Source organism: Crocuta crocuta, unplaced genomic scaffold, assembly GCF_008692635.1.
Source record: "Crocuta crocuta isolate KB4526 unplaced genomic scaffold, BGI_CrCroc_1.0 scaffold408, whole genome shotgun sequence".
Taxonomy (NCBI): Eukaryota; Metazoa; Chordata; class Mammalia; order Carnivora; family Hyaenidae; genus Crocuta; species Crocuta crocuta.
Window position 1 is genome coordinate 5,603,402 of NW_027527444.1, and position 27,332 is coordinate 5,630,733.

General features: G+C 43.8%; 1 protein-coding gene across 5 annotated transcripts in view; it reads right to left on the bottom strand.

The window, feature by feature from the left end:
* NCAPG2 (non-SMC condensin II complex subunit G2) overlaps positions 1 to 27,332 on the bottom strand; it is a 68,260-nt gene that overhangs the window by 13,774 nt on the left and 27,154 nt on the right. For all 5 annotated transcript variants that reach the window (XM_077761410.1, XM_077761414.1, XM_077761417.1 and 2 more), the window contains exons 13-25: positions 26,171 to 26,350; positions 24,537 to 24,689; positions 18,894 to 19,116; positions 18,580 to 18,668; positions 14,344 to 14,517; positions 12,066 to 12,136; positions 10,961 to 11,111; positions 10,670 to 10,843; positions 9,316 to 9,432; positions 9,084 to 9,224; positions 8,588 to 8,687; positions 3,795 to 3,982; positions 1,613 to 1,753 (exon numbers count right to left, since the gene is read on the bottom strand). In XM_077761410.1, the coding sequence (XP_077617536.1) occupies positions 1,613 to 1,753; positions 3,795 to 3,982; positions 8,588 to 8,687; positions 9,084 to 9,224; positions 9,316 to 9,432; positions 10,670 to 10,843; positions 10,961 to 11,111; positions 12,066 to 12,136; positions 14,344 to 14,517; positions 18,580 to 18,668; positions 18,894 to 19,116; positions 24,537 to 24,689; positions 26,171 to 26,350 (1,902 nt within the window). The remainder of the gene's footprint in view (positions 1 to 1,612; positions 1,754 to 3,794; positions 3,983 to 8,587; positions 8,688 to 9,083; positions 9,225 to 9,315; positions 9,433 to 10,669; positions 10,844 to 10,960; positions 11,112 to 12,065; positions 12,137 to 14,343; positions 14,518 to 18,579; positions 18,669 to 18,893; positions 19,117 to 24,536; positions 24,690 to 26,170; positions 26,351 to 27,332) is intronic.

Genomic DNA, 27,332 nt, shown 5'->3' on the forward strand with positions numbered 1-27,332 from the left:
ACCCTGAGTCAAAGGCAGAGAATGAAAATTGAAAAAAAAAATAAAAATAAATAAAAAATAAAGGCCTGCCCATGGCCATGTAGTGATTACAGGAAACACTTTAAACACAAAGGAAAAATCGGTCAAAAGTAAAAGGGGAAAAGAAAAAGGTATGTTATGTAAACATGTAAAACGCCCGAGCAGACTCACGAGAAGTATCACCAGAGACAAGACACTGTGTAACAGTAACTGTGCATCAAAACGACACAGCAGTCCCGTGTGCACACCTAACAAATCTCCCAAATACACGCGAGCTGACGGGAAGAGACAAATCCAGCAGAACGCTAGCCTCTCACTGATGGAACACGCGGACAAGTCAGTAAGGATACAAGAGAGGTCAGCGAACACTCTCTGTAAAGCTCTGTGGGCAAAACCATCTCTGTCACAACTACTCAACTGTGCTGTTACAGATGAAGCAGCCACAGGAGATCTGTACCCGGTGGGCATGGCCGTGCTCCAACAGAACTTCACTTACAAAACCAGACGGTGAGCCAGGTTTGGCCCACAGGCCATAATCAATTGATTTATACACGTTAGCTATAAAGCTCAATGGAGTAAATAAACTCTAGTTTTGATTCTATGTAGAATCTAGTTATTACTTTCCTAAACCAAAATGACCTTCCTTGAAGCTTTAAGGAGGGCCTTGAAAAAGTTGATAGGAACTTAGCTTTTTTCATACTCATGACATTACAGTACAGACTTTATATAAATTATACGTATATACATTTATACAAGTCAGTGATGTTGACTGTCAGATCCCGTCTTTTCACACGGAGAAAATCTATCCTCACCTTTCTATCCTCTACGGCACGGCTCCATGCCCTCCCACCATGCCTGGAGGGTCTCTCTGGGGAAACCGTTCTGACCGAAGCTATCGTCCTGGTTATGCCAATCTTTACCCAAGAAGGCTAAATTTAAAAAATGTGCAACTGCTAGGAACACGGCCAGTCATTTATAGAGTGAGAATGAATACATTATCTGTTTAAAATTATATCAGAAATTCAAACTTCCTGTGCTTAGAAATGAAAAAGAAAAGTATGGCTTTGCTACAGCAAGGCAATCAGAGGCAAACTACCCCAAACTGTCCTGCATCCTGCTCACAACGGACCACTACTACTTCTGCCTTGCCAGGAGAGAAGACTTTTTTTCCGTTTTTTGAAAGTAGCCTTCATGCCCAGCACAGAGGCCAGTGCAGGGCTTGAACTCACAACCCTGAGATCAAGACCTGAGCTGAGAACAAGAGTTGGACGCTTAACCAACTGAGCCACCCAGGTGCTCCAGGGAGAGAAAAATCTCAAGAAATATATCAACTCATGTAGGTCTCTAAAATGCAGAAAAGAAAAGAAAGTTAACAATTGAAGGACTAGCTTGGTTTTAGTCACAAGACGACAACATCCCCTCGTCTGAAGCCAGCTCGGAAACCGCAGGGTGGGGGCTAGAGAAACGGGCTACCTACTAAACTCTGAGTTTACTCTGAACGCTCCTGGGGAACAGGAAAATGCGCTGCCAGTAGACGACAGAATGTTGTACAGTCAAAAGCACATACGAGGGTTTCAGGATCAACAGACTTCACCTTGCGCAGTCGGTGACTTATCTCCACCACAGACGCAGCGATCACGGTCGAAAGTACGCCCCGGTGCACGGGGGTGTCCGCGTGCCAAGACTGAACAGTCATTAAAAAGTCATGAAGAGGGGTCTGAACTGAATAAAGAAGCTACAAGAAAACACAGCAGTCAGTTATTTTTAGGGGCTAATAAAAGACACTTTACAGGACAAACACTGCTATTGCCCTCCCCAGGAGCCCCGGGGCCCCAAGCCTTGTCTGCCGTGATCAGCGCCCCTCCTCCCTCTCCCGTTACCGATTCAGATCTCTGAGGCAGCACAGCAAGGACAGACGGGACTGACGCCCACTGGAAATCACGACATTTGTTCCCCAAAAGCCATGCAAAACCCTCAAGAACTGAAGTACCAATAATATAAAGAAAGAAACGATAAAGAAACATCAACAGTGAAAGAAGACCATAAGACCATGTAATCTGGAAGAAGGTGCACAGCCAATGGTAAAAGATTTGGTGAGAAAATAAAAGATTCTGGAACATACTGAATTACATAAATAGATCACAAACACTTGAACCAACTCCTCAAAAACAGAAGCATTTCAGGGCGCCTCGGTTAAGCGTCTGACTACTGATTTTGACTTAGGTCATGATCTCAGTTTGTGATTTCAAGCCCCACCTCAGGCTCTGTGCTCAGAGCGCAGAGCCCGCTTGGGGTTCTCTCTCTCTCTCCACCAACCCACTTGCGCACTCTTTCTCTCAAAAACAAACAAACAAACAAACAGAAGCCTTTCAAATTAACTCTAAGATGAACTGGTAAGCTAGGGAAAACATGGCAAACAAACCTACGATCACTTTCTATCAGATAAGAACAGAAAAAAATTGAAAGTCTTCAATGCTTCATAAGCATTTTCCTATTTAAGCATTTTTTAAAAATTTCATTTAGGGCGCCTGGGTGGCTCAGTCAGTTGAGCGTCCGACTTCAGCTCAAGTCATGATCTCACAGTTGGTGAGTTCCAGCCCCACATTAGGCTCTGTGCTGACACCTCTGAGCCTGAAGCCTGCTTCAGATTCTTCTCCCTCTCTCTGCCCCTCTCTGCTTGTGCTCTCTCTCAAAAATAAACAAACACAGAAAAATAAATAAAATATGAAACATTAAAAAACAAAAAGAATAGTGAGGGTGGGGGTGCCTGAGTGGCCAGCTCAGTGGAGCATGGACTCTTGATCTTGGGTTTGTGAGTTCGAGCCCGATACTGGGTGCAGAGATTACTTAAAAAATATATAAAATCTTTAAAAAAAAAAAAAAAAAGCTAATTTGATTTTTTGAACCACTACTTAGAAAACAAAGTCTGGGGGCACCTGGGTGGCTCCATCAGTTGAGCATCAGACTTCCCCTCAGGTCATGATTTCATGGTTCATGAGTTCGAGCCCCGCGCCAGGCTCTGTGCTGACAGCTCAGAGCCTAGAGCCTGCTTCGGATTCTGTGTCTCCCTCTCTCTCTGCCCCTCTCCTGTTCACACTCTTTCTCTCAAAAATAAACATTAAAAATAAATAAATAAAATGACCTTATGATTTTAGGAGTAAGTCTGACACATGGGTATTTCTCACATGAGCTGGCTACTCAATGAACCCTACTTCACAAGAGCTTTTACCAGCAAGGGACCCTTCCTGCTCTGTGACTCTCACTCCCAATGAAGGGACACTGACACATGATGAGAGGATAGTCTATGATGGAAATCAGTATCTGATCTGAGGAGAGTCCTTCTCATCTACAAGTAATCAAAATCAGCATTCTCAAAAGTATATTTTAATTGGAAAATTCTGTGAAAATAACAACGGAGTATTCACAAGGCCGTTGCAAGTAGTCATGTGCTTCCTGTCCTGCCTGGCAGAGGACTCTCTTGCTGTTGGCCTGCTGAGCGAGGCTCATTAAAACCTATTCCAGAAATAAGAGTCAAAGGTGGGCTCTTGGCCTTCCTGCCTCAGGTGCCACGCACTGAAGAAGGTCAGAGGCACCATCTGAAGGCCAGGGCCCTGTGATTTATCTCCCACTCCGAGCTGCACCCCACCCAACAGCCCAACTGCACCCTCGAATGCTAACTGAGCCCGCGAGTGAGGCGCACATCCCCATGCAGCCCTGTCTGTCGGGCGAGCAGGTGGTCGAATGACTGACAGCCCAGCCTGGGAAGGCAGGAGTACCCGTAGGCCTTCTTCCGGCTGCTTCCTGAAGCTCCGAGCCATACATTCCAGCATTTTCTGAAATACTTTCTGGACTGTATCGAACAGCATTGCAACTTCTTCGTCTGACTCTGGTTTCTGTATCAAGGAACTTCCAGTTACCTCTTTCAGAATGCCAAGAAGTAATGAAACATAAAAGAATCCCTTCACTAGAAAAAAAGTTGGAAAAAGCAGTTATCTAACCACAAAATTTAGCTGAAATTATTACAGTTTTCACACAACACACATGTATTATGGTAACTTAAAATTGTTACTGGTAAATCAATACTAGGTTGATCATATTACTCTAAATTTTAACACATATAAATTTAACAAAAATAAATTTTAAAATTTGCTCCTTTTAATTATAACACCAATACCTTCAACAACAGTAACCACATATTTAACTCAGCCACTATGAAGCAGGGCTCACTACATGTGGGGACAGTGTAGTCCCCTAAACACCTGGATTAGAGAACATGTCTGATTTTCTCATGTTTTGGCAACACCGACACCAGCTCTAAGTCTGAGAGGGATGACCCAAGAACTTTCAAAATGTGACTTACAAATCTCACAGGCCAACTCTGTTAAATATGTTACACTCTGTAGTTTATCAGTTGTCTTTTTCTTCCGAATCACCTCCTTTACTGTGTTGCATTAATTTGATAAAGTGTTCTCCCTGTGTGAGCCTAACCCTAACAGCTCATCCTAGAGATCTTGAATTTTCATTTGTTTCTATCCTTAGTTTTAAGCTGTGCTATAAAAATGAGCCTTAAAAACACCCTCCAGGAAGCTTCTCAAGCATCCTCACTATTACTACCTCACTCTGAACACTCATGCTGCCTGACACTAACTGACCTTTTAGGTCTGTGTGCATGAGTGCCTGCTCTCCCTGGGCAGGACCCATGCTGCAGGATTCTTTCTTGTATACATTTAAAAATAGGTACTACAGGGGTGCCTGGGTGGCTCAGTCGGTTAAGCGTCTGACTTCGGCTCAGGTCATGATCTCACGGTTCATGGGTTCGAGCCCCACGTCGGGCTCTGTGCTGACAGCTAGCTCAGAGCCTGGAGCTGCTTCAGATTCTGTGTCTCCCTCTCTCTCTGACTCTCCCCTGCTCATGCTGTCTCTCTCTCTCTCTCTCAGAAATAAATAAAACATTAAAAAAAAATTTTTTTAAATAGGTACTACACCAACATATAAACTATATACCACATATATAAACACAGATATACACAAAATATATACCTATATTTTTAAAATAGATATGACCTCTTTAACTTTATATAGAAATCATACAACCTTAAACAGGAAATGGACCTGGACATGGTTTACAAAGAACCTCAGTTTATAAAACAGATTAATAAGATATAGGAAGTTTTGGTTGAGACAGAGATAAGAAACTAACTGAGGCGCCTGGGTGGCTTAGTCGGTTAAGCGTCCGACTTTCGCTTAGGTCATGATNCTCAAAACCCAAACATATCTGCTAAAGTAAGTAAAATAACTGGTCATGATCCAGTTGAGTTTATCCCTCAAAAGGCCTGCGGCACTATCAGAAACAACAAAGTTACTAAAAATCTCTGCAAACCTAACAGACACTTTAAACAAATGAATCAAAAGGCAGAGGGACACACTCCCCACACACGCAAGCCACTGGAGTGGAACAGGCTATAATGACCACTAGGCTCTGAAACCACAGCACAACTCGGAGGAGGCCCAAGTGCTCAAGGCGAAGCCTCAGAAAACCAGAGGGCTACCCTATTCCTGCCAGCCCCAAAGTCATAGCGCATGGAGAGCCACATGCTTAACTGCTACCTTTTTTTTTTTTTTAATGTTTATTTCTTTTTGAGAGAGAGCACAGGCAGGGGAGGGGCAGAGAGAGAGGGAGACACAGAATCTGAAACAGACTCCAGGCTCCGAGATATCAGCACAGAGCTTGACACAGGGCTCAAACTCACGAACCGTGAGATCATGACCTGAGCTGAAGTCAGACGCTTAACCGACTAAGCCACCCAGTCACCCCCTTAACTGCTATCTTTAATCCTTGACAAAAATCGGAAAAGCTAAAATTTTTAATTCAAAGTTATTTCATTATATTCAAGTAGTGTGTGCTTTATGACCAAATACGTATATATACAGATAGTGGTTAAGTAAAGTACGACAGGGTTACTAAAGACAAGTCAGAATTCACAGCTATGCAGAATAGAGGACAGTGGCTTTGGAAGTTCTTGCTTCTCAGTCCAAAGCAATGGTCAGTCTGCCACTGACAGCGCGTTGGCTCCTGGCTTTGTCCCGGCTGGTTAGTATCTCAGACCACCAGGCGTCTGCAAACAAGCAGCAGCTTGCGGCCCCAGCCCAGAGCAGCAGCCACAGGGAAGCAGCGCAGCTTGGGGGTCCACGGACCCCGCCCTCCTCCTGGCCCGGACTGGCATGTGCTCCTCCCTGGAAGTCCCTCTGGCTCAGCTCCCCCAGGCTCTATGATGGTGGCCCATCTATCAATCTTCCTTCACCTTCCAAATGAGACAAAATTCTATATTTACTGTACTCTTTACTAGAAATTTAACCTCCCCGTGTCTGTCTGTCTTCTTTCTTTCTTTCTCTTTCTTTTTTCCTTTCATTTAGAGAGAGCGAGCACAAGCAGGGCAGAGGCAGTGAGAGGGAGAGAGAGAATCTCAAGCAGGCTCCGAGGTGTCGGCACACAGCCCGATGTAGGGCTCGATCTCACAAACAGTGAGATTATAACCGGAGCTGAAACCAAGAGTCGGAGGCTTCACCGACTGAGCCCCAGGGGCCCCTAACCTCCCTTTTTAAATGTGATTACCTTATGCGAGGACTACCATCTGCCAGCACTCTGGCATCCAGCACTATCTTAACAGCCTGCCCCAGACCGTCTTTTCCCACGGGTCCCATTACTCTTACTCCCGATTTTACAGAACACATGGTGTTTCTTTCAAAAACATACCATACTGCATCATAGCTGCAACACCTGCATTTTGCGTGAGCTTAGATTTTTATATCTAGGCTATGCGTGGAGACTCAGTTCTGTTCAAGGACACCTCCTCTCAGCACTCAGCCTGGAGAATGCCATACTTATATTAATAATATAATTGTGATTGGTTTAATAATTAAAATGATTCATTAGAACTCTTTCAAGTAGAGCAAAAAGCCCAATGAGCAACAGACTGAGTGTACCTCACTAAGTTGCTAAGTATAATCCTATTTGTGACAGGGTTAGAAGGAGGACCACAGTTGATTCTCCCTTGGGAGCCTCTTTTTGGAGTGCTTAACTACAAAGATCATTTCAGTTTGGTTCTGGTAAAGTCAGTAGCTTAGGGCCTTATTTCTGGGGAACAGACACTTCTATGCAATCAAACTGGCTATATCAGAGAGCTAAAATTCTAGTTAACTCCTTGGAAATGTAAAATTTATAAATACTAAAAGTAGATTCAGTCCTTAGGGAAAAACAATTCCTAATTGTTAAATGAAGTTTAAAAAGTACAAATCCTTTTTTAATGTTTTAATCACTAACTTATGTTAAAAATGTTTTCACAACAGAAAGTAAAAGTGATAAAGGATTAAATAAAGAAAAGCCAGATTCTTAAACAAACAATATTTGTTGTAGTCAGTGTTCAGTCTTTACCTGTGGACATTTTATAACTACTATCTTGAGAGAGCAGAACAGAGGGGCGGGTACCCAGCCCCAGTGCTACCCAGGCAGCGGCCCTACCCGCAGGCCTACGAGTTTGCCTGAAGGTCCTGCCCGGGTCTGCACACCCATATTCAGCACCACCCAGGACTAACTGCAAACTTAACTAAGGACTCACTGACTCTATTTCCAAAACTTAATGCTGAATCTACTAAATGATAACCTCATTTCCAATCTCTTCCAGCAGATACCTAGGCTTAAAGGAACTTAAATATTGAATTTTCAAGTTTCTAATTCAGATCTTAGAAAGACCCTGATGTGTCAGGCTGTAAACAGTTCTATACCCAGGGGTGTGGTGGGGGGTCACAGGCCAGCAGAACTGTCCTCGCCAAAATGCGACAAGAGGCAGGGGAGGGGAGAAAGCCTGGATCATAGCCCACTCCTCACACCATCACATGATGGGGCTGTGATGCGCCAGGCAATCACTCAGCCCAGCTCCGCTCAGACCACTTGGATGGAAGCCCACCTCTCACTCACTCACTCAACACATTTAAGTTAGCACCTAGTGCACACCCAGCACAGAGCTCACTGTGTTAGTTCCTATAGGTCCTTGGGTATTGGAATAGCAACTTCCCAGTGGTCCAGAGGACGCATTAAACAACCCGACTCACGCCCCCCACGTGGCAAGCACACAGGCTCAGGGCTGCCACTGCACAAGCCCACCACAATGCAAAGTCACTTGACAATTACACAAACCGCTGGGAGGAGAATCCCAAGGCCCTCATGAGAAAAACTGGGCTCAGGCATGTTTGACACCAGAAACACCTTCATTGTGTTTTGTTTGTTTGTTTTTTAAGTAGGCTTCACACCCCACACAGAACGTCACGGCCCTGAGATCAAGCCTGGGCTGATATAAGGAGTCAAACACTTAGCTGACTGAGCCATCCAGGAACCCTGACACGTGTAAACTTCCTAGCTACGTCAGCCTGTACATTCCTTTCTTGGTATCTGCTAGTTTGTATTACATATCTGTCACCTGAAAGCAAGAGTCCTGGTAAGCAAAGTGAGGGAGGGAGGGGCTGGTTTGGTTATTAATTGCTCTAAACACGTCCTTTAAAAAGTGAAGTATACCTGTTTGCATGATTCCAAGACTCCATTGTAAAAGCTGTATCTGAAACTTATAATCGCCAAGGCCAACCATCACAACATCTTTACACACCGTCAGGTAGGTCTGTAAGAGACACAGATTTACCTTAAACAGAGGCAACTGAAAGCCAACAAAGGGGAATAAATCCAGCCTGGCAAAGCTTCTAGTATCTGATCATACTACTCATGATCTCATAAGGCAGGTATTAATAAAGATGTTTTACAGAAGAATTTTCATGAAGATACCTTAGTTCTCATCTTTGTTTCCATACGAAATCTGGAAACACATTTTGTAATTCCGCAAACATTACTGAACATGCAATGTATAAAATTACATAAAAATTACGTGGTTTATGTTTTGGGAAAAGACAAACTCTAGATATTGAAATGACTCTGAGTATTTAAGAAGAGCAATACTACAATCCAAGTTACAATCACAAACTTGGTGAAGAGAAGGTTTCCATGTCTCAAGACTCCTAACCTGGATAATCTGCTGATAAACAACCCTGTGAAGCTTGAGATATTCTTCTTCTTGATCTTGGATAAAAGATAGAACTTTGTTTTCTAACCAAACCCCAGTGTCTTCCAAAATGGACAGGTAAACTTTTCCTTCTGAGCAGAACTGTCCAACAACAACAGAAAGATAAATTAGTACCAGAACCAGTTTTGCCAACACGCTTCAAATTGGGACACACAGCCAGGGACCGACTTACCTTGTGCTGCAGATGAATACTCAGCCGGCAGTGGAGGCTGAAGGCTCGCAGAGCCATAGCTTCGCTAAAGTTGTGAGGTTTCCCATCTGGCGACTGCAAAATAGATTCCAGATCTGCCTGCAAAACAAACAAAATCTGTGGCCAGGTTCCACTGTGTACATGAGGACGATCTGACGAACCTCACACACAGTTACAGTCGGAGGGGGACACCCTAAAGCAGTGGAGGTGATGTAATAACACAACAGAACTTTCTGAGAAATGTAGTCTTCCCTTCTCTCCCTCCCAGCACACCCTCCTTTTGAAAGAACAAGATAAAAACTCTTAACAGTCATTGCTCAAGATTAGCCAGGATCAAGCATACAAAACGTTTGTCTCTGGGGTAAATTCTGACCTGCTTCAGCAAGGACAGGACAGCCCAACTGAGGAAAGAGGAAGAAAGGCAGCTCCTCACGGAATGATTCTCTGGCTGCTCAGGAAGGGCCAGACCTTAGCTCGCCCACACCTCCCTAACCTCGTTGTACCTTAATGGAGCAGCGCATTAGTGCTGGGAAGCATATGGGAGTCTGCATGTGGTTGTCGCACGGAGAGGGAAGAGGTCCCATCAGCATTAGTAGGTAGGAATACCCTCCATGCCTCTAGAAGCAAAGCCTGCAGGGAATGTACCCACCAGTCTTTCCCAGAACCCACAGGCAGCCTTAATTTTTGGAAAGCAGCACAGCCAGTGCCCAGCTTAGTGCCCTGCCTACCCATGCCTGGGCATCAGCCGCGGTCCATCTCCTCCCCTGGATTACTGTGCGCCTCCTTTTCCTCTTTCAGACGGCTCCCTCCCTTTCCCCATCCGATGCCGATGCTGAGCATGGGAGGTTCTGCCTCTGACACAACCAAACTCCACAGCAGCACCAGAGGCTGTCTCAAGGGCTGACGCTGGAGGAGACAGCTAGAGAGCTGGTAAGGAAGGGAATGCTGAATTCACAGGAAACACTTCCAAAGATTCCTGGGAAAGCTTGCCAAGGACTGTGAGCGGAAGCCAGTATTCCCGCATCAACGCGTAGGAGTAAACAGAGCAAGAGAAGTGCAGGAAGAAGCCCTCCTATAGACTGGCATGTTCTGAGAAACAGGGTTATCCACAGGCCCAGAACTATCACCTGGCCCCCCATCTTGCCCCCCCAGTTACTCACCTGTGTCTCGTGTCCTCATCTGCAAATTGAAGGAGGGGGTTAGATAACTCTTAACTCCTTTCCAGCTGGAAAAACTTTATACTCTAAGCACGAAAAAATTTAGATCTTCTTTATCACTCCTAATTGCATGGACTCACTCAACTTTCAGGGTGTCCTCATCTGTTCTATAAACTTACCTTTGACATTTCAAGTGCTTTCAAAAGGTGGTTAAGTTTCTTCTGGGGAGCAGAGAGCAGGCACTGTCGATTCTTCGGATGGGTGAGCAAATACTCTATGTAAACCAGTGCCAATTCAGGTTTTACAGGACGTGTATCATGGATTTGCACTTTCCGTTTAGATGCTGAGCTACTCTGAAAGAATAAAGCAATAAACTGGCAATTAAAACACATGTTGCCAGGGAAGCATGTGATTTCTAATACACACATGTCTTTATTCAGCAAGTGTAAAGGAACAAGACACAAATATACCTTGCTCTGGGGCTGTTCTGGCAGCCAGTCACAAACGAGTTCCAGAATGTGTCCCACTTGTCCCCAGGAGCAGAGACAGTCCAACAAAGTACAATAGTGCTTGTCTGCTCCTCCTTCCTCTTGGTTTCTTAATGTGGAAATCACACCACAGCTGAAAATGGCAAACATATAAAATCAGATGTAACGTTTCAGTAACAATTTCCCACTTTTCAAAAAGGTAAAAAAAATAAAGCTAAACAAGTGAGCTTTCCCACCATAGAACCTTCAGACCTTCTCCACTGCAGGAATAAATACAGCTTTCCCACAGTTACTACTCGGGCTGGGTCCCACCACAAAAGACTGAATGTGAACAGAGCTTTAGGAACACTGAGGCCGAGGCTGTCCAATACCAGTGTTAAGTTATCAAGGACAAGCCAGGTCCACAAAACCCCTAGTCTTTCTGTCAGCTCTTTCAGACCCTAGAGCAAAGATTCCTAGTGCTTGGGAAAGAACTTATGTTTGGCATCAGAACATTCATTTTTTCACAAATATGAATTAACATGAGTCATTTTTGCTGAGATAATAACCAACACTCTAGAACAACACTGTCCACTGAAAATAGCACAAGCCACAAAAGCAAGCACTTAGGTCATTTCAAATTTTCTGACAGCCGCCTTTTAAAAAGTAAAAGAAAAACAGGTATAATTTTAATAACCTATTTTATCTGATCAACCGTCTCCACAATGCTACCCTCAGGCGCAGCTGACAGAAAACTACCAGCTCCTCACACTCCTCCATCCACACCAGGCCCCCAGCCCACGCGCACTCCGTGCCATCGGCACACCTCGCCCAGGCGGCCACACACAGGTGCACGCCTCACAGCTCCAGAGCCCCTGGTGCTGGACTTGAGAAACACCTCCCACACTGTGGAGCCAACAGCTTCAGTCCCACACGGGCTCTGATACCTTAGTGACTGCAGAGCCCACTGGAAACTGCCTCCTGCTGCTCTCCGGCCACCGCTGTGAATTAAGCTGAAGCGGGGCAGTCTGCTGAACGTCCCGTGAATAACTAAGCACAGCACGGGCAGGGTTCCCGCCCCACCACCGTCCCAAAAAAGAGAGAGTACCTGAAGGCAGGCACAGCAGAGGCTGGCATAAACGACATGAGCATAAATAAAGGGATCTTGCAGCGATCATCCTAAAATCATACAAAGGGGAAAAGAGGGTATTTAAACACGATGACATCGTAGAAGGCTCTCCGTACAACTTCCTAGTAATGGGTCCGCAGAGTGCTCTGTAGGAACCACAGCATTTCTCTCAGTGCTCACGGCGACAAGGAGACCTACTGCTGAGCCTCTCGTCTGAGAAGCAGTTTCCAAGTTTTACATGACATTTTACCACTTTGTGTGATGTATTCATTTGTGCAAATATTTATTAAGCACCTACTACGTGTGAGTCACCAACCTAGATCCCAGGGATACATCAGTAACCAGAATAGACAAATTCTTTGCTATCAAGGCACAGACTTCTATTTTAAACACAATACTGTTGAAAGGGGAAAAAATTAACTCTGTACACTTGGAATCCTAAAAATAAATGTTCAGAATGAAACTAGTCAGAGAATAATATTTCCATAAAATAATCAGAATATATTTGGGAAGACAGAATAGTTTAATGGAAAATGTATAGGCTTTAGAGCTACCACGCCAAATCTAGATGCAATCAGACTCCACAGTTTTACCAGCTGGAACAGCACAGAGAAAGGGGTCTGGCCTGAGGTCTGACAGCCTCTGAGGTCTGTTTCCTCCTCTGCAAAAGGGGAACGGCTTGTTGGAAGGACCGAGTGGGGCACACAGAACAGAGCCAACAACGGCACCCAGAACATGGGGAAACTTAAAAAGCTCTAGCTACACCAGTATTACTGAGATGACACCATACTGGCGAAAAGTGGACCAGGCCCAATCAAGAACACTTAATAAAAGATTCTTGGTTGGTTGGGAGAATAACAGATCCTAACAGGAAAAAAAAAACAATTTTCCTGAAAATATACATGAAACGGTAAGATCAAAATTTGATCTGCAAATAATCTGCATTGAGTTGGAGAGAGCCCACCCTTACCCCCAACCCCCAATAAAGAAAATATTTTCTTAATGTTATAAAAGGAGACTGGTAATTACCGTTAATTCTACTCTGAGTAATAGATTGTTTATTCACTTATAAGGATGACCACAATGTTCTCTGAGCAACTGAGGGCACAGAAGCTCTCTTCCCGGAATCATCTGGAATTAACTGAATTAATTAGCTGCCTTCCTTAGGTCCCTAGATACCTGCAAGCCACACTGCTCATTTGTCATCTCATCCTGTATCCTGTGGGCCTCTGTGTTATCTGCTGAGAATTCTGAGATACTGCTGGTTTCTCCACCAAATGTAATTATTTGAGCTTTTAAATGTACTAATAACTTTGGCAATTTAGACTATTTACCTTCCTGACAGGTCACAGTTGCATTTCAGGGGCACAATGAACCTCAGACACTTGACAGTGACAGAAATTCAGGTCAGAAAAGCTAAGAGGTCAAGGTCACATAAGCAGTTTTGGAAGAGCCCAAAAGTAAAATTTAGTAAGAGAAGGATGGTTCATAAAACCTATGATCTTTCTATATTTAAAGCATGTTTTCTTTACAACTGGGAGTAAATATGCATTTCTAGCATAGTCTTATTTTTGTTTTAGAAATAACGAACTTCCCTCAGAAGCCACAGTTGTTTAAGCGTCCAACTTTGGCTCTGGTCATGATCTCACGATTCGTGGGTTCAAGTCCCGCATCAGGCTCTGTGCTGACAGCTCAGATTCTGTGTATCCCTCTCTCTGCCCTCCCCCACTCATGTTCTGTCTCTCAAAAATAAATAAATGCTGAAAAAAAATTTTTTTTTTAAGTGAAAAGTCAAGAAATAAGAGATTCTTTCATCAAAACAGAAGTTATGTGTGTGGTTCTATTTGCAGACACAATTAACTGCTTCAGAAGCCCATCTGCTTACAGCGTGCCATCAAATGCCTACAGGTGCCCGCAAAACCCTGCGGCTATGGCATCATGTTAGTAGCCTCCTCTTTCTCAGTTCCTAGCAAATCATACTAGATTCTCAAATAGTGTTACAGACCATTAAAGGCAGAAAGACTGAGGGCTCACCCCCACATTTCCCTCTGTGCTGGGGAAATGAAGCTGAAAGACATATGGCCTCCACCCTCGAGAAAGGCCAAGAGGCTACCTGTCCTGCCAGGTTAAGTGCTGGCTCAGCATTCCTCACTTACAGATGACAAATTAGGTCCAGACAGGAAAGCATGCTGGGCACTGCTGCTAATCCTGCACAAATGGAATCTTAACATGCCTGCCCACTGTGTGAGCGCCTTACCTTAAAGACTTTCAGGTACTCAGGGAGCACAGAGGCAAACTTGTTAATGGTGTAAACTCTGGCGTCTTTGTTATTTTCCATACTTCTATGAATACTTTTCCAGAGAATCACAACGATTTCTAATAAACCTGCCATGGATGCCACATCGCTTACAGACAGTGTTTTGTCCAGAACCTAAGATACAAATAATTTGACTGTGAAAGAATCAAATCATAACAACCATTATGACAACAGCTCTATCTCTAAAAGTGCATGTCAGAATTCCAGACCTGAAGCAGAGATGTGAAGGATACCAAATCTATTTTCATTTCATAAAAAGGACTTTGTCTTCTATTTGAAAATCTCTACTAGAGGTGAATGTCTTTAAAAGCCCATTCAAGAAGAAAATGCTAAATTAACCCTATATCCTTTCAATAAACAGTTTATAGGAATTAAAAATCTTTGGGCATCTGGGTGACTTAGTCAGTTAAGCATCCAACTCTGGCTCAGGTCATGATGTCGCAGTTCATGGGTTTGAGCCCCAAGTCGGGCTCTGGGCTGACAGTGTGGCGCCTGCTTCAGATCCTGTTTCCCTGTATCTCTGCTACTCCCCAGCCTCTGCTCTCTTTCTCAAAAATAAATAAATATTAAAAACATCCTCTAAAAATCAAAATTTATAAACCATTATCTTTAGGGACATAATATTTGAGAACAAAACATATTTTTCTTTTACTATATCTTCTGAGTCATTGCAAGATGTCACGCCTTGCCTTGAACTCTGATGTGAACAGACTGGGGGGGAAGGGAAGGACTGTGAGATGTGCCTGCGACGGAGACTCCACTACAAACTCAGCCCATCGGATCACCCCGGGCTGTCTGCCAGCCACTCCACCCCGCGGGCCTGGCAGGTCCAGTCTCTGAACTCTGGTATAAGGGCTGATGAGGATCAACTCCCACTAGATTGTGGGCTTCCTCAGTTTATTCTAAAGTAACACACCTTGCACATTGAGCTTATGCTGGCTGTGAGCAATAATAATCCCTGATATGTTCTTCTGAGTGCTCCACTGAAACCACAAATGCACTCCGGTAAGTCTTCTTCTGTATAGAACACAGGCCTCACACTGCCACAGCCAGCTCAGACACATGCTGATGGGGTCTGCTAGCTAGCCCTCAAATGGGACTGTACCAAACCTGCCAACAACCACTACAGACAATTTCCAGAAAGGGGTCTACAAAAGAGGATTCATTTCAGGTACTGGTATTGTGCTATCTGTTCAAATGCAATGGGAAAAGAGTTTAAAAGAAAACAAAACTTGGGGAGCCTGGCTGGCTCAGTCAGAAGAGCATGCAACTCTTAATCTCAGGGTCATGAGGTCAAGCCCCATATTGGGTGTAGAGATTACTTAAATAAATAAATAAACTTAACAAAAGATACTTAAGGAGGGTACACAGAAAAAGCAACAGTTTCTACATAAAGCTAGATTTTCATTATGCACTTAATACTCTGAATGAGCTATGGCCAAATTTGAAAATAAAACTATTAAAGACTTAGAAACTACTGAAAAAATGATACAAATAACAGATTGACAAAATTCCATTTTGTATTTAAACTTTACTTCTTACCATTCCAATGTTTAGCATAGCAGCCTTATCATTAAAGTGTCATGAAAAAGCCACCATTGCTTCCTCACAAAAATGTGCTAAGTTCCTACGTAAGATTCCATTAAATAGAAAGCCAACTTTTTATTTTAGCAGAGAACATCTTTGATTTCTGGTAGTTAGCAATGAGTAAAAGAATGACTTCAAAAATTTTGTTTTAGGGGCGCCTCAGTGGCTCAGTCGGTTAAGTGTCCAACTTCAGCTCAGGTCATGATCTCTCAGTTCATGAGTTCAAGCCCCACGTCAGGCTCTCTGCTGACAGCTCAGAGCCTATAGGCTGCTTTGGATTGTGTCTCCCTCTCTCTGCCCCTCCCCTGCTTGGGCTCTGTCTCTCTCTCTCAAAGATAAACATTAAAAAAAATTTTTTTTAATTTTGCTTTTAGCTACCTAGATATTCTTAGAATGAGAATATCCACATGACAAAATACATTTCTTGTCCAGCATAAACTATAATGGACCTACCTATTACTAAACTCTTGTTTTCTACTTGTATAGAAACTGACACAAAATGTTATAAAATGTAAGCTTTCTCAGTAATACCTAGGTTTCTAATAATAGGGGTGTAGGTTTCCTTCAATATTTAAAATACGTAATAGTCTCTTAACTAATACATCACAGACATGTTCTTTCTCTTCTGCAAAACCACTTCCACCATCAGAGTGAGTCTGCGAGGGTGGCCCTGTGCATCGCTGCGTTCACTTTCCACGCTGTTAGCCCGGGTACCCTGCCAAAGTGGAGTGAGGCCGCCGTGCTGGCATCTCCAGCTGAGGTTTCTGAAGATGTATGAGCAGCCACGGGATCACTTTCCTGAAAAATTCTGCCTACACAATCTGTACATTGAGGGAAGAGCTCTGAAGACAGGAACTCAAATCCCACCAAACATAAAAGCAAAACCAACTCCAGTGCCCTGGGCTGAAGGCTTCCCAAACCCAGGCCAAGACCTGTGAGCGGCTAGAACCGCTAGTCAGGGCCGCTGCCAGGGCAGAACCCAGTCCCACTCTTCCCTGCTCTTCCCTCCTTTACTCCACGTCTGCCCCCTTGACTGGGACTGAGGATGCCTTGTTTAAACAGGGGCGTGGGCTGGTGGGGTGGTGGTCCTCCAGCGGCAGGGGCTCAGGAGGCCCCAGGGAGTGCCCGGGGGTCGTCAGGCCAGAGAACAGGCCAGGCCACAGCTGGAGCCCCAAGCACACCTGTCAGGCTCTCCTAGAAAAAGGCCATGTCAGAGGCGGTGAGACACGGGGCGGGAGTGGGGCGGGGGCAGACCAATGCACAGTCCTCTCCTCGTGGCTTATATGCAGTACCATGTTTCAGCAAAATGGCAGATTTTAGGACTTTTCTTTTTGAAGTATGTTCCACACTCAACATGGGGCTTAGAACTCACAACCCTTAGAAGTGTCTGGGTGGCTCAGTCGGTTAGTGTCGGACTTCGGCTCAGGTCATGATCTCAGTTTGAGTTCAAGCCCTGTGTCAGGCTTGGTGCTAACAACTCACAGCCTGCCTCAGATTTTGTGTCTCCCTCTCTCTCTGTGCCCCTCCCCTGCTCTCTCTCTCTCTCTCTCAAAAATAAGGAAACATTAAAAGAAAAAAAAAAGAACTCACAACCCTGAGATCAAGAGTCACATGCTCTCCTGAGCCAGCCAGATGCCCCTTTTGTGACTTCTTTTATTTATTTTTTATTATTTTTTAAATGTTTATTTATTTTTGAGAGACAGAGAGAGAGAACATGAGCAGGGAAGCCGGAGGGGCATAGAGAGAGAGGGAGACAGAGCTTCTGAAGCAGGCTCCATGCCGACAGCACAGAGCCCAATGCGGGGCTCAAACCCATGAACAGTGAGATCATGATCTGAGCCAAAGTCGGACAACCAACTGAGCCATCCAGGCTCCCATGACTTCTTTTAAAAGGCCAGTTTTCTAATCTATGTGAGTACCATAAAACTACCCCCAAATTTTACTTAAGATATACCCAAGCATGAAAGTTGTTTACAAGCTTAAGATACTGCTTATAAGTACCACACGTCTAAGTCTTAAATTTCTTTTAAGGGGTCACTCTGGATTCTGAGTAAATAGCAGCTAACTAGTCCCTTCAATTAATTACTGTTTAAAAGACAATTCTAAGTAAAGATCATTCCTAGAAATTCAACCCCAAGATGTTTCTAGTAGACTGTTAGAGCAATGGCTAGGAGTAAACCCTTAAGAACACTACCACTCATTAATTATAAAATATGGTAACGTCCGGAATCCAATCCAGGTGTATGCTACACCTAGGTTGAATTAAAATATACAGAGAAACTTAAGGCAAAGAAAATGTGGGACAGGGTGTTACCAGTAATAAACTTCCCTATGTATTAAATCCTACCCAAATCCCACAACAAACTACAGATGATTTACAGCAATTCTTTCAAAAACATAATTATGACCCTCCAAAATAATTAGCTGACCTAGCAATAGTAAAGGAATAAATAGAAAATAAAATATTGTTAGCATAACAGTCCATGGGAATGCCAGCCTTTCTCTAAGCATGGGTGCCGGGGCCTTGTCTTCACCGAGGTAACGTGGCCGCGGACGTGGCCGGGCCGGGGCGAGCCCGGCTGCACTCACGTTCTCCTTCTCCCTCTCCTCGTGGCCTTCGTGGACTGCCCTCCGGATGCAGGCATTCAAGCAGTGGCGGATCACATGAATCAGCTTTGCTAAAATGTTTCAGACAATCAATAATTAATTTCGTGTTTCTTCAACAAAACTATCTAATACTAAAATTATAATGCCAAACAATTAAAACTATTATTTTAAGGAAAATCATTAAAAAATGCATTAAAGCATGACTCTCATTAAAATGACCAACACTGAGAATATGTAACATTAACTATGCTTTAGGGAGAGAACAGAACAAGTACTGAGAAGGGAGTGTCCCGCACCTATATTAGTGCAGGCCGTGTGCTCATGGGCGTGCTGATAGAACCTCCTGGCAGCTGCGTGGTTCATCTGCACCAGGGTGACGCAGCGCTCACACCATACCTCCTCAGGCTGGTTCACCGGCAGGAAAGAGTTGAAGATGAGGTTCACCAGGCGCCGACACACAGGCCGGGAATCTGATTCCAGACGAACCAAAATATGCTCCATGGGGCATATTTTCCAAAACTATGTATAAAGCATACACAGAAGGAAAATAGTTAATCGTCCCTATAATCTTGAAAACAGTTTAAGCAAAATTTCCTGAGCAAAATCAAAAAGGAACTAATTTTTCTATTCAAGAAAAATTCATTTCAAATGACTATACCGGAACCTCTTACTCTTCTGTAGAGAAATTAGAATAAATCTATATTTTAAAAAGCACTTACAAGGGTGTCTAGGTACCTCAGACGGTCAAGCATCCGACTCTTGGTTTCGGCTCAGGTTAGTTTGAGCTCCGTACCAAGCTCTCTGCTGTCAGCACAGAGCCTGCTTTGGATCCTCTGAGCACCCCGCCCTCCCCACTAGCACTCTCTCAAAAATAAACAAACATTAAAAAAAAAAAAAAAAAAAGCAATGATAAGAAGGCCTGGGTGGCTCAGTCAGTTGAGCATCCATCCAACTCTTGACTTTGGCTCAGGTCATGATCTCACGGTTCATGAGTTTGAGCCCCATATCGGACTCTGCACTGATGGCATGGCACCTGCTTGGGATTCTCTCTCTCCCTCCTTCTTTCTCTTCTCCCCACCCTCTCCCCTCCACTTGCTCTCTCTCCCTCTCTCTCAAAATAAGTACTTAAAAAAATAAAGAGAAGCACTGAATACAAGGTACCAAGTATAATGCTGTTGGGAGGGTTGGGTTTTTTTTAAATGTTTTAATGTTTATTTATTTTTAAGAGACACAGAGAAACAGGTCATGAGGAGGGGAGGGGCAGAGAAAGAGGGAAACACAGAATCCAAAGTAGGCTCGAGGCTCTGAGCTGTCAGCACGGAGCCCACGCAGGGTTCAAACCCATGAACCAAGAGATCGTGACCTGAGCCAAAGTCGGATGCTTAACCGACTGAGCCACCCAAGTGCCCCAAGGGAGGGTTAATCAGAACTAATTAGTATCATGCTTGGTATAAACTCTCAAATGATAGCTATGATTATCAGTCTAAGAATTTAAAATTTTCCTAAACCACCATAATTTTCAGCCCTTTAATCCAAAAAGTGAATAGAAAAATTTATAACAGTCTTGACACAGGGAGCTACAGTGGACACCCACCCCAGTCCCTGCTGTGGAGATGCAGAGGCATCACTCCTGAAGCCCAGGGGTACCTGGTCCACTGCCCACAGTGGGCAGCACCCTCTGGCACATCTCTGCCTCCCTCTGCAGTGCCAGCTCGCCTAGGTGACCGCCGGCTTCCGCCAGCCCACCGTACGGCTGCTGCACAGCCACAAGTGTCCCGTAGCCCCTCCACTCAAAAGTCTCAGATTTGTCCACCGCCTACAGGGAAGGGCCAGACTTGTAAGCAAGACACTGCAGACAGGAGAACAGTAGGAGAAAGAAAACAGACTCTCACGGTAAAATGTTCAAATTCTGTCCCAGCCACTTCCCACTGGCACCTGGTGGTCTCCTCACCTGCCTAGTGGGGACATCACGACATGCATGCTCCTCAAGGCCCGGCCCCCAACAACCAGTCCCTCTTTCCAGTATTTTGAACTAGATCTTTCTCATCAGCATTTAAGTATTTTTCAAGTCATTCCAAAGACTAAAAAAAAAAAGCATCCCCATGAAACTCTGCCTGAATTTCCTGTCTCATCGCAGCTCACCTTGCCTCTCACCCTGGAACCCGCCTCTGCCCACCCCCACCTCACCTCACTTACACCTCAACCCATAGAAACATGGCTTCTACCCTCACTGGGCCTGTTCTTGCCAAGGTCGTAATGAGCTCCTATTGAAAATCCAGACGAACATATTCACATCTTCCCTTACAGGAAATCTCCGAGCATCTGATGCTACTGATCGCTTCTCCCAAAAACATCCTAGGACACTTCTGTTCAGACACCTCATGGTATTTCTGAAAAACGTTCCGGAGTAAAGACAGTAAGTAAGCCCAACTCCCACACCAAACACTTCTACTCACGCTGGTACCGGGGGAGGCAAATAGCACCCCCCGTGCTGCCAGCAGTAAGCCACACAGTGAGGACGGTGCCGAGGCCCAGCTCTCAGCCCGTGTGCCACCGGGGGCAGGCGTCTTCACAGAAGACACTACCACTGCCAGTGAACTCCAGCACTGACTCAGTGAGTGGGGCTGGCAGTTAGGTGACTGGAAACTCTTCCTCGACAGTGAGAAGCAGTGTTTTTGAGGTTCAAGAGAAGAAGGTGGCGATGAGTCCGAGGGTCCATCTGAAGGCTTTGACCACCTCCCCTGCTCCCTTCCTGCCTGAGTATCAGTCCAGACAGATCACTGGTTTTGAGTGTGAATGTACTGAGATGCAGTCCTGAACAGCACATCTGTGGGTAACAATGACACCAACAAAGAACACTTCCCAAAACATTCAAGTGCACATAACTATACAGTCAATTTCACAACCACGCAGAAGCAGATTCAACCCTAGACTAAAATGACCAATGAATGGACTGACAATTCACCTGCTCTACTCTGCTGCCTGCACCATCACAGGAAGGCAGGTGAGAGTGGTGTGCAGGCCAAACACTGATGCAGAATGGAAGCAGACAGGCCAAAGGACAGAGCGGACGCCTACAGATTGCTGACTTCCTCTGGGCTACAGTACCCTCAGCAGGAGCATCACACCTTCCCCACATGAGAACTTGTGGGTCAATTCTGCCATTAGTAAATGTCAACTTCAAAATGTGCACAGCAACACAGTACCCAAGAGAGAAAACCCAAGAATAAGGAGAAAGTCCTCCCCTTGAGAACTCAGGTAAGCAGGGGCTCTTCAGGACTCAAAATCTCAGAGCTCCAACATGGCTGCAAGGAATACAACCAAGAAACATCCCAGAACCCAGCACAACAACCCAGCCACAGAGCCAGTACCTGAGAGGTTTTCCATAACTGTCCCCATTCATGTTAAAAAAGTGGACTCCTGGGCCCTCATGAAGACTAGACCATCTTGAATGGGAACTAGCCCTCAGCAATTTTACCAAATGCCAAGGTTCCAGGTGTGATTCTTTTAATTTTTTTTAATGTTTTATTTATTTCTGAGAGAGAGAGAGAGACAAAATGAGAAGGGGAGGGGCAGAGAGAGAGGGAGACACAGAATCCAAAGCAGGGGCCAGGCTCTGAGCTAGCTATCAGCACAGAGCCCGACACGGGGCTCAAACCAACGAACCGTGAGATCATGACCTGAGCCGAAGTCAGATGCTAAACCAAATGAGCCACTCAGGCGCCCCTCCAGGTGTGATTCTTAAAAATAACATTTCCTGCAAGTCTGCCTTTCCAGAAACTCCCCATATAGCCTTGTTTTTCTTTGATTCACTTTTCTCAAATAAAATGCAGAGCAGGGGCACCTGGGTGGCTCAGTTGGGTAAGCGTCTCACTCTTGATTTCAGCTCAGGGCATGATCTCATGGTTTGTGAGATCAAGCCCCACATCAGGCTCTGCGCTAAGCATGGAGCCTGCTTCGGATCCACTCTCTCTGCCCCTGCCCTACTCATGTTCTGCCTCTCTTTCTCAAAATAAATAAAAAATAAACATTTAAAAATATATAAAATGTAGAACAATACTGATTAGGCTAGGATTCTGATTCATTTTGTTTTAATTACCTGAGGTTTTATTTTATGCAAACACACCACCAGCAGGCTGATATCTGCAACAGACATGAAAGCAAGCAAATCTGTAACTGGACTTCCACTTCTAAAATGCTAAGTGTGTCTGTCTACACTGTAGAGCACACCCCAGTCATTCTGACATGGTGGATGATCAGCCACTTCCACTTTTTGTTAGCTGCCTCTCCACATGCTTACCAACTGGTGACCTTGATCTCCCAGGAAGATCAGCATTGGACACCCCACCAACCTTTCCAGAGATCTCACAGCTATGGCACTCTCTGCCTGGCTTTTGCAGAGCTAAGGATTAAGATGAGAGGCATCTCAGCAAAACATTATGCTTTCTTTCTCTGCTCTTCCTACCCTCCTAAAATTCAAACTCCCTGGTCAAAGAATTTTTGTCCTCATCTTACTTGGTCTCTCCCATATTCTCTTGGGTAGACCTAGTAATAAAGAGAAAACAGCTATTCTCTCCATTTCCTCATCAGTCACTAATAGTCTTCTGCAAAGAAGTCTGCACTTCAAACACAACACTAGGCCAAAGTTCCCTTTCAGATTCAGGAATACTGTTTTATTAAGCTGTTGTAACAAACAGGGTAAAAACTGTAGCCAGCATTTTTGTTGAAACAGACATGTTGAATCTAAAATACATACAGAAATGCAAAGGACCTAAACCAGCCAAAAAGCTCTGAAAGAAGAACAAAGCCAGAGGACGCACTCTAAGACTTCACAGGAACCGAGAGCAGCACACCAGTGTGTCCTGGGGCCCATGGACGTGCAAACAGGTTGAAGGGCCAGAAGGGAGTCAGAAAACAGCACACATGGATGGGCCCCTGGGTAGGACATGGGGGATTCGTGCTACGAAGGCCATGGAAAACTGTCTTAGGTTTTTGGTGCCTTTTTTTTTTTTAAAAACAGAAATTCACAATTCAGAATTCACAAAACATAAAACCATATGTATCCTGGCCTCTCCAGTGCCCCATCCCTAGACATCCAATCCCTCTCACCTCAGACAACTATTATTAATTTCTTATTTTCTTCTAGGAAGATTTTACTGTCTGAACAAATACATACATATGTTCCCCATTTTATGCAGCATGCAGCACCCTACACACACGTCTACACTTGCTTTTCCTCATGTCTCAGTGGTATTTCCACATTAGCTCATCCCTCCTCATGGCCACAGGGCACCTCCCATTGCAGGAGCACCCCACATGTCTGTGCGGCCAGGTTGTTCCCAAATTCTGTGCTATGACAAAGCAGCATTTGAAAGTAAATTTCAGACAAGTATTGTGTGGAGGAGGAAAAGTCACAGTGTTACCAAAGGAAGTTAAAAAGCTTCTAACTAAAATTTTTAGCCAAAAGCTGAGTAGGACTCAAGCTAAAGGAACGCAACTTCCCTTCAAAGTTCACACGTCACAATGGGCATCATGACACAATGTTCACCTCCTTGCATCCTCCTGTAACATGTGAACGGGAGATGCCTCACATTCAACATTTTTCCCAGGAATATTTAAGTAGTCACTATGTGCCAAGTATTTCAGTATTTGAACAAAAGCTTTCACGTATATGATAAAAACATAATTTAAGGTGGCAGCTGCTTGCACTAATGACTTTCAAAAAGAAAACGCACATTAATGATATTTCTAGAAACTTTAGTGAAAACCACAAAACAAAATATTACGACCCAAACACATTGGTAGAACATACCAGACATCAAGTAGTTTAAATGTGATTACTGAAATGCTCGGAATTAAAATTGCTTTGCCTTTCTAATGATGAAAGTGAAGTACTTATTTATTCCACACCTACGATGATAAAATCCTGCCCATCCTACCTTAGCAGCCCGCACAGCTTTGACTTTCAGCAGCATATCAACAAAAGCCACTCTCACTTTCTCGGAATTGTCATGGAGACTGTATTTTAGTGTAGGCAGAAGCTGTTCTAATAACGGGTGGCTTAATTTGTTATCCAAAATTATCGGCAGACACTATAAAAAAGGAGAAATATAAAATCAGTTCAAATTTAGAACATAAACAATAAAAAATAAAGATAATGCTCAGTTCCATCCTTACTAATGAACTAGTATTGAAATAAATAAATATACCTATAGAAAATAACCCTTTTCTAAAACAGTTTCATATAAAAAGCATATTTCTGGGGAGCCTGAGTGGCTCATGACACATGGCTACAGCCACACATACCTCAGATGGGTGGTCCAGTGACCTGCCCAAGCTCAGACCAGGCACCAATCTAAAGATCTGATATGCTCCACCTTTGCATTCCAGTTAATAGGAAAAAGGATTTTTTTAAAGAGATCTCTTTTTTTTTTTCCATTGGAATTACAGTAGACATACAATGTTTTATGTTTCAGGTGTACAACACAGTGGTTCAACAATTGTGTATGTTCGCCAGAAGTACAGTTACCATCTGTCACCATACAGTATCATTACAATGTTACTGTAATTAACTCTAAAGAGACCTTACGTTTTTACAATCATACTGAAATATTTACAGATAAGCTGATAGAGTCCTGGATTTGCTTCAAGTTAATCAACAGTGGGAGACCATGAATTGGCTAAAAATGAAACAAGACTTGATATGTCCTAATTAATTATTGAAACTGGATAATGGGACAAAGGATAGTTTTGTAGGTTCTTGTTAAAAGTACATAGGGTATACCAAAAAAGTCAATTTTAATGTATAATTAAAAAATATTGGGGCCATATGGGTGGCTAAGTCAGTTAAGTGTCTGACAGCTCAGAGACTGGGGACTGCTTCAGATTTCTGTCTCCTCTCTCTGCCCCTCCCCCTTTCATGCTCTGTCTCTCTCTCTCTCACTCAAAAATGAATAAACATTAAAAGAAATTAAAATAAAAAATTAAATACTATATAGAGCTCCTGCTTTAAAAAAATGTGCACCACCCATCCCACCCATACACTAAACTCCAGTATTATTTCAAGTAGGCCTTTTGTATAGAAAACACTTTCTTTTTTTCTTTTTTTTTTAACATTTTTATTTACTTCTGACACCCAGGCACCTCAAGAAAACACTTCAATTTGGATGTTACTTTGGATGTACAACAAAAGTGTCTGTGGTAGTCTATCAATAGCGAAGAATTATGGGTGATTTAAAAATTGTTCTTTTGGGGCGCCTGGGTGGCTTAGTCGGTTAAGCATCTGACTTTCGCTTAGGTCATGATCTCGCCGTTCGTGGGTTCAAGCCCCGCATCGGGCTCTGTGCTGACTGCCAGCTCAGAGCCTGGAGCCTATTTCAGAGTCTGTATCTCCCTCTCTCTCTGACCCTCCCCTGCTCATGCTGTCTCTCTCTCTCTCCTAGAAATAAAATAAAAATATTAAAAAAATAAATAAATAAAATAAATAAAATAAAAAATAAAAATTGTTCTTTCTCTGTATTTTATAATTATTCTATGATTAAGTAAATATTGCTTACATAATTTTAAATCCTACCTTAAAGACAGAACAGCGCACATCAGCTGAGCTTGTGTCAAATGCCAATTCCCCAGTTACTTTCTTGAGGAGATCGATAAGAATGGTCGGAGGCATCATTTCCCAGTATTTGGAAGTTATTTTACAAACACCAAGGATCCCTGTAGAACGGACCATTGGATAAGGATCTTCTAAAAGGCTCTGTAAGTTGGAGGGAAAAAAAGACTTAAAAATCCTAAATCAGCTCCCTTTATATCAATATTTGCTTTACACATTAGCCTCCTCAGCATTCACAACGTAACAGACATTTTAGGTTATAGAAATACTGGTCATATATAGACTTACACATCTCTTACTATTTATCATTTCTTTTTTTTTTTTTTGTAATATTTTTATTTATTTCCAGGAGAGAGAGAGACAGCGTGAGCAGGGGAGGGTCAGAGAGAGAGGGAGATACAGACTCTGAAACAGGCTCCAGGCTCTGAGCTGGCAGTCAGCACAGAGCCCGACACGGGGCTCGAACCCACAAACCGCGAGATCGTGACCTAAGCGAAAGTCGGACGCTTAACCGACTAAGCCACCCAGGCGCCCCTATTTATCATTTCTATAGTTTTGCATTTAAAGAGAACAACCCAGACATGTGTGGTACCATATCAGTCAATCTCATCTAAAGGACTCTGTGACAGCAGAGCCTCAAACACCAGCCCCACCTTCAGCAAGATATGCAGACAGTCAGTCGATCCTACAGACACAACCTATGTAAACCACTCTCTTGAATTTCCAAAATGCTGAAAGCCCAGAATAATCCTACATGGTAAAAAAACTTCTTTAACATTTTTATTCATTTTTGAGAGACAGAGAATGACAGAGCACTAGTGGGGGAGGGGCTGAGAGAGGGAGACACAGAATCTGAAGCAGGCTCCAGGCTGTCAGCAGAGCCCAACGTGGGGCTTGAACTCAGGAACCGCAATATCATGACCTGAGACAAAATGGTTATCAGTAGTTGTGAATACAAAAAGAAACAAGATGTTATCGCTGGATGGAGTACACAACAGCACCACTAAGAACCTGACACAACAAACAACACCCCCACAAAAGTAACTGATCAACTGTGCACCTACTGATATTCAGGAAATGTAGGAGGCAGAGGAACATAACAATGATGCCACGGGATAGGTCCCCA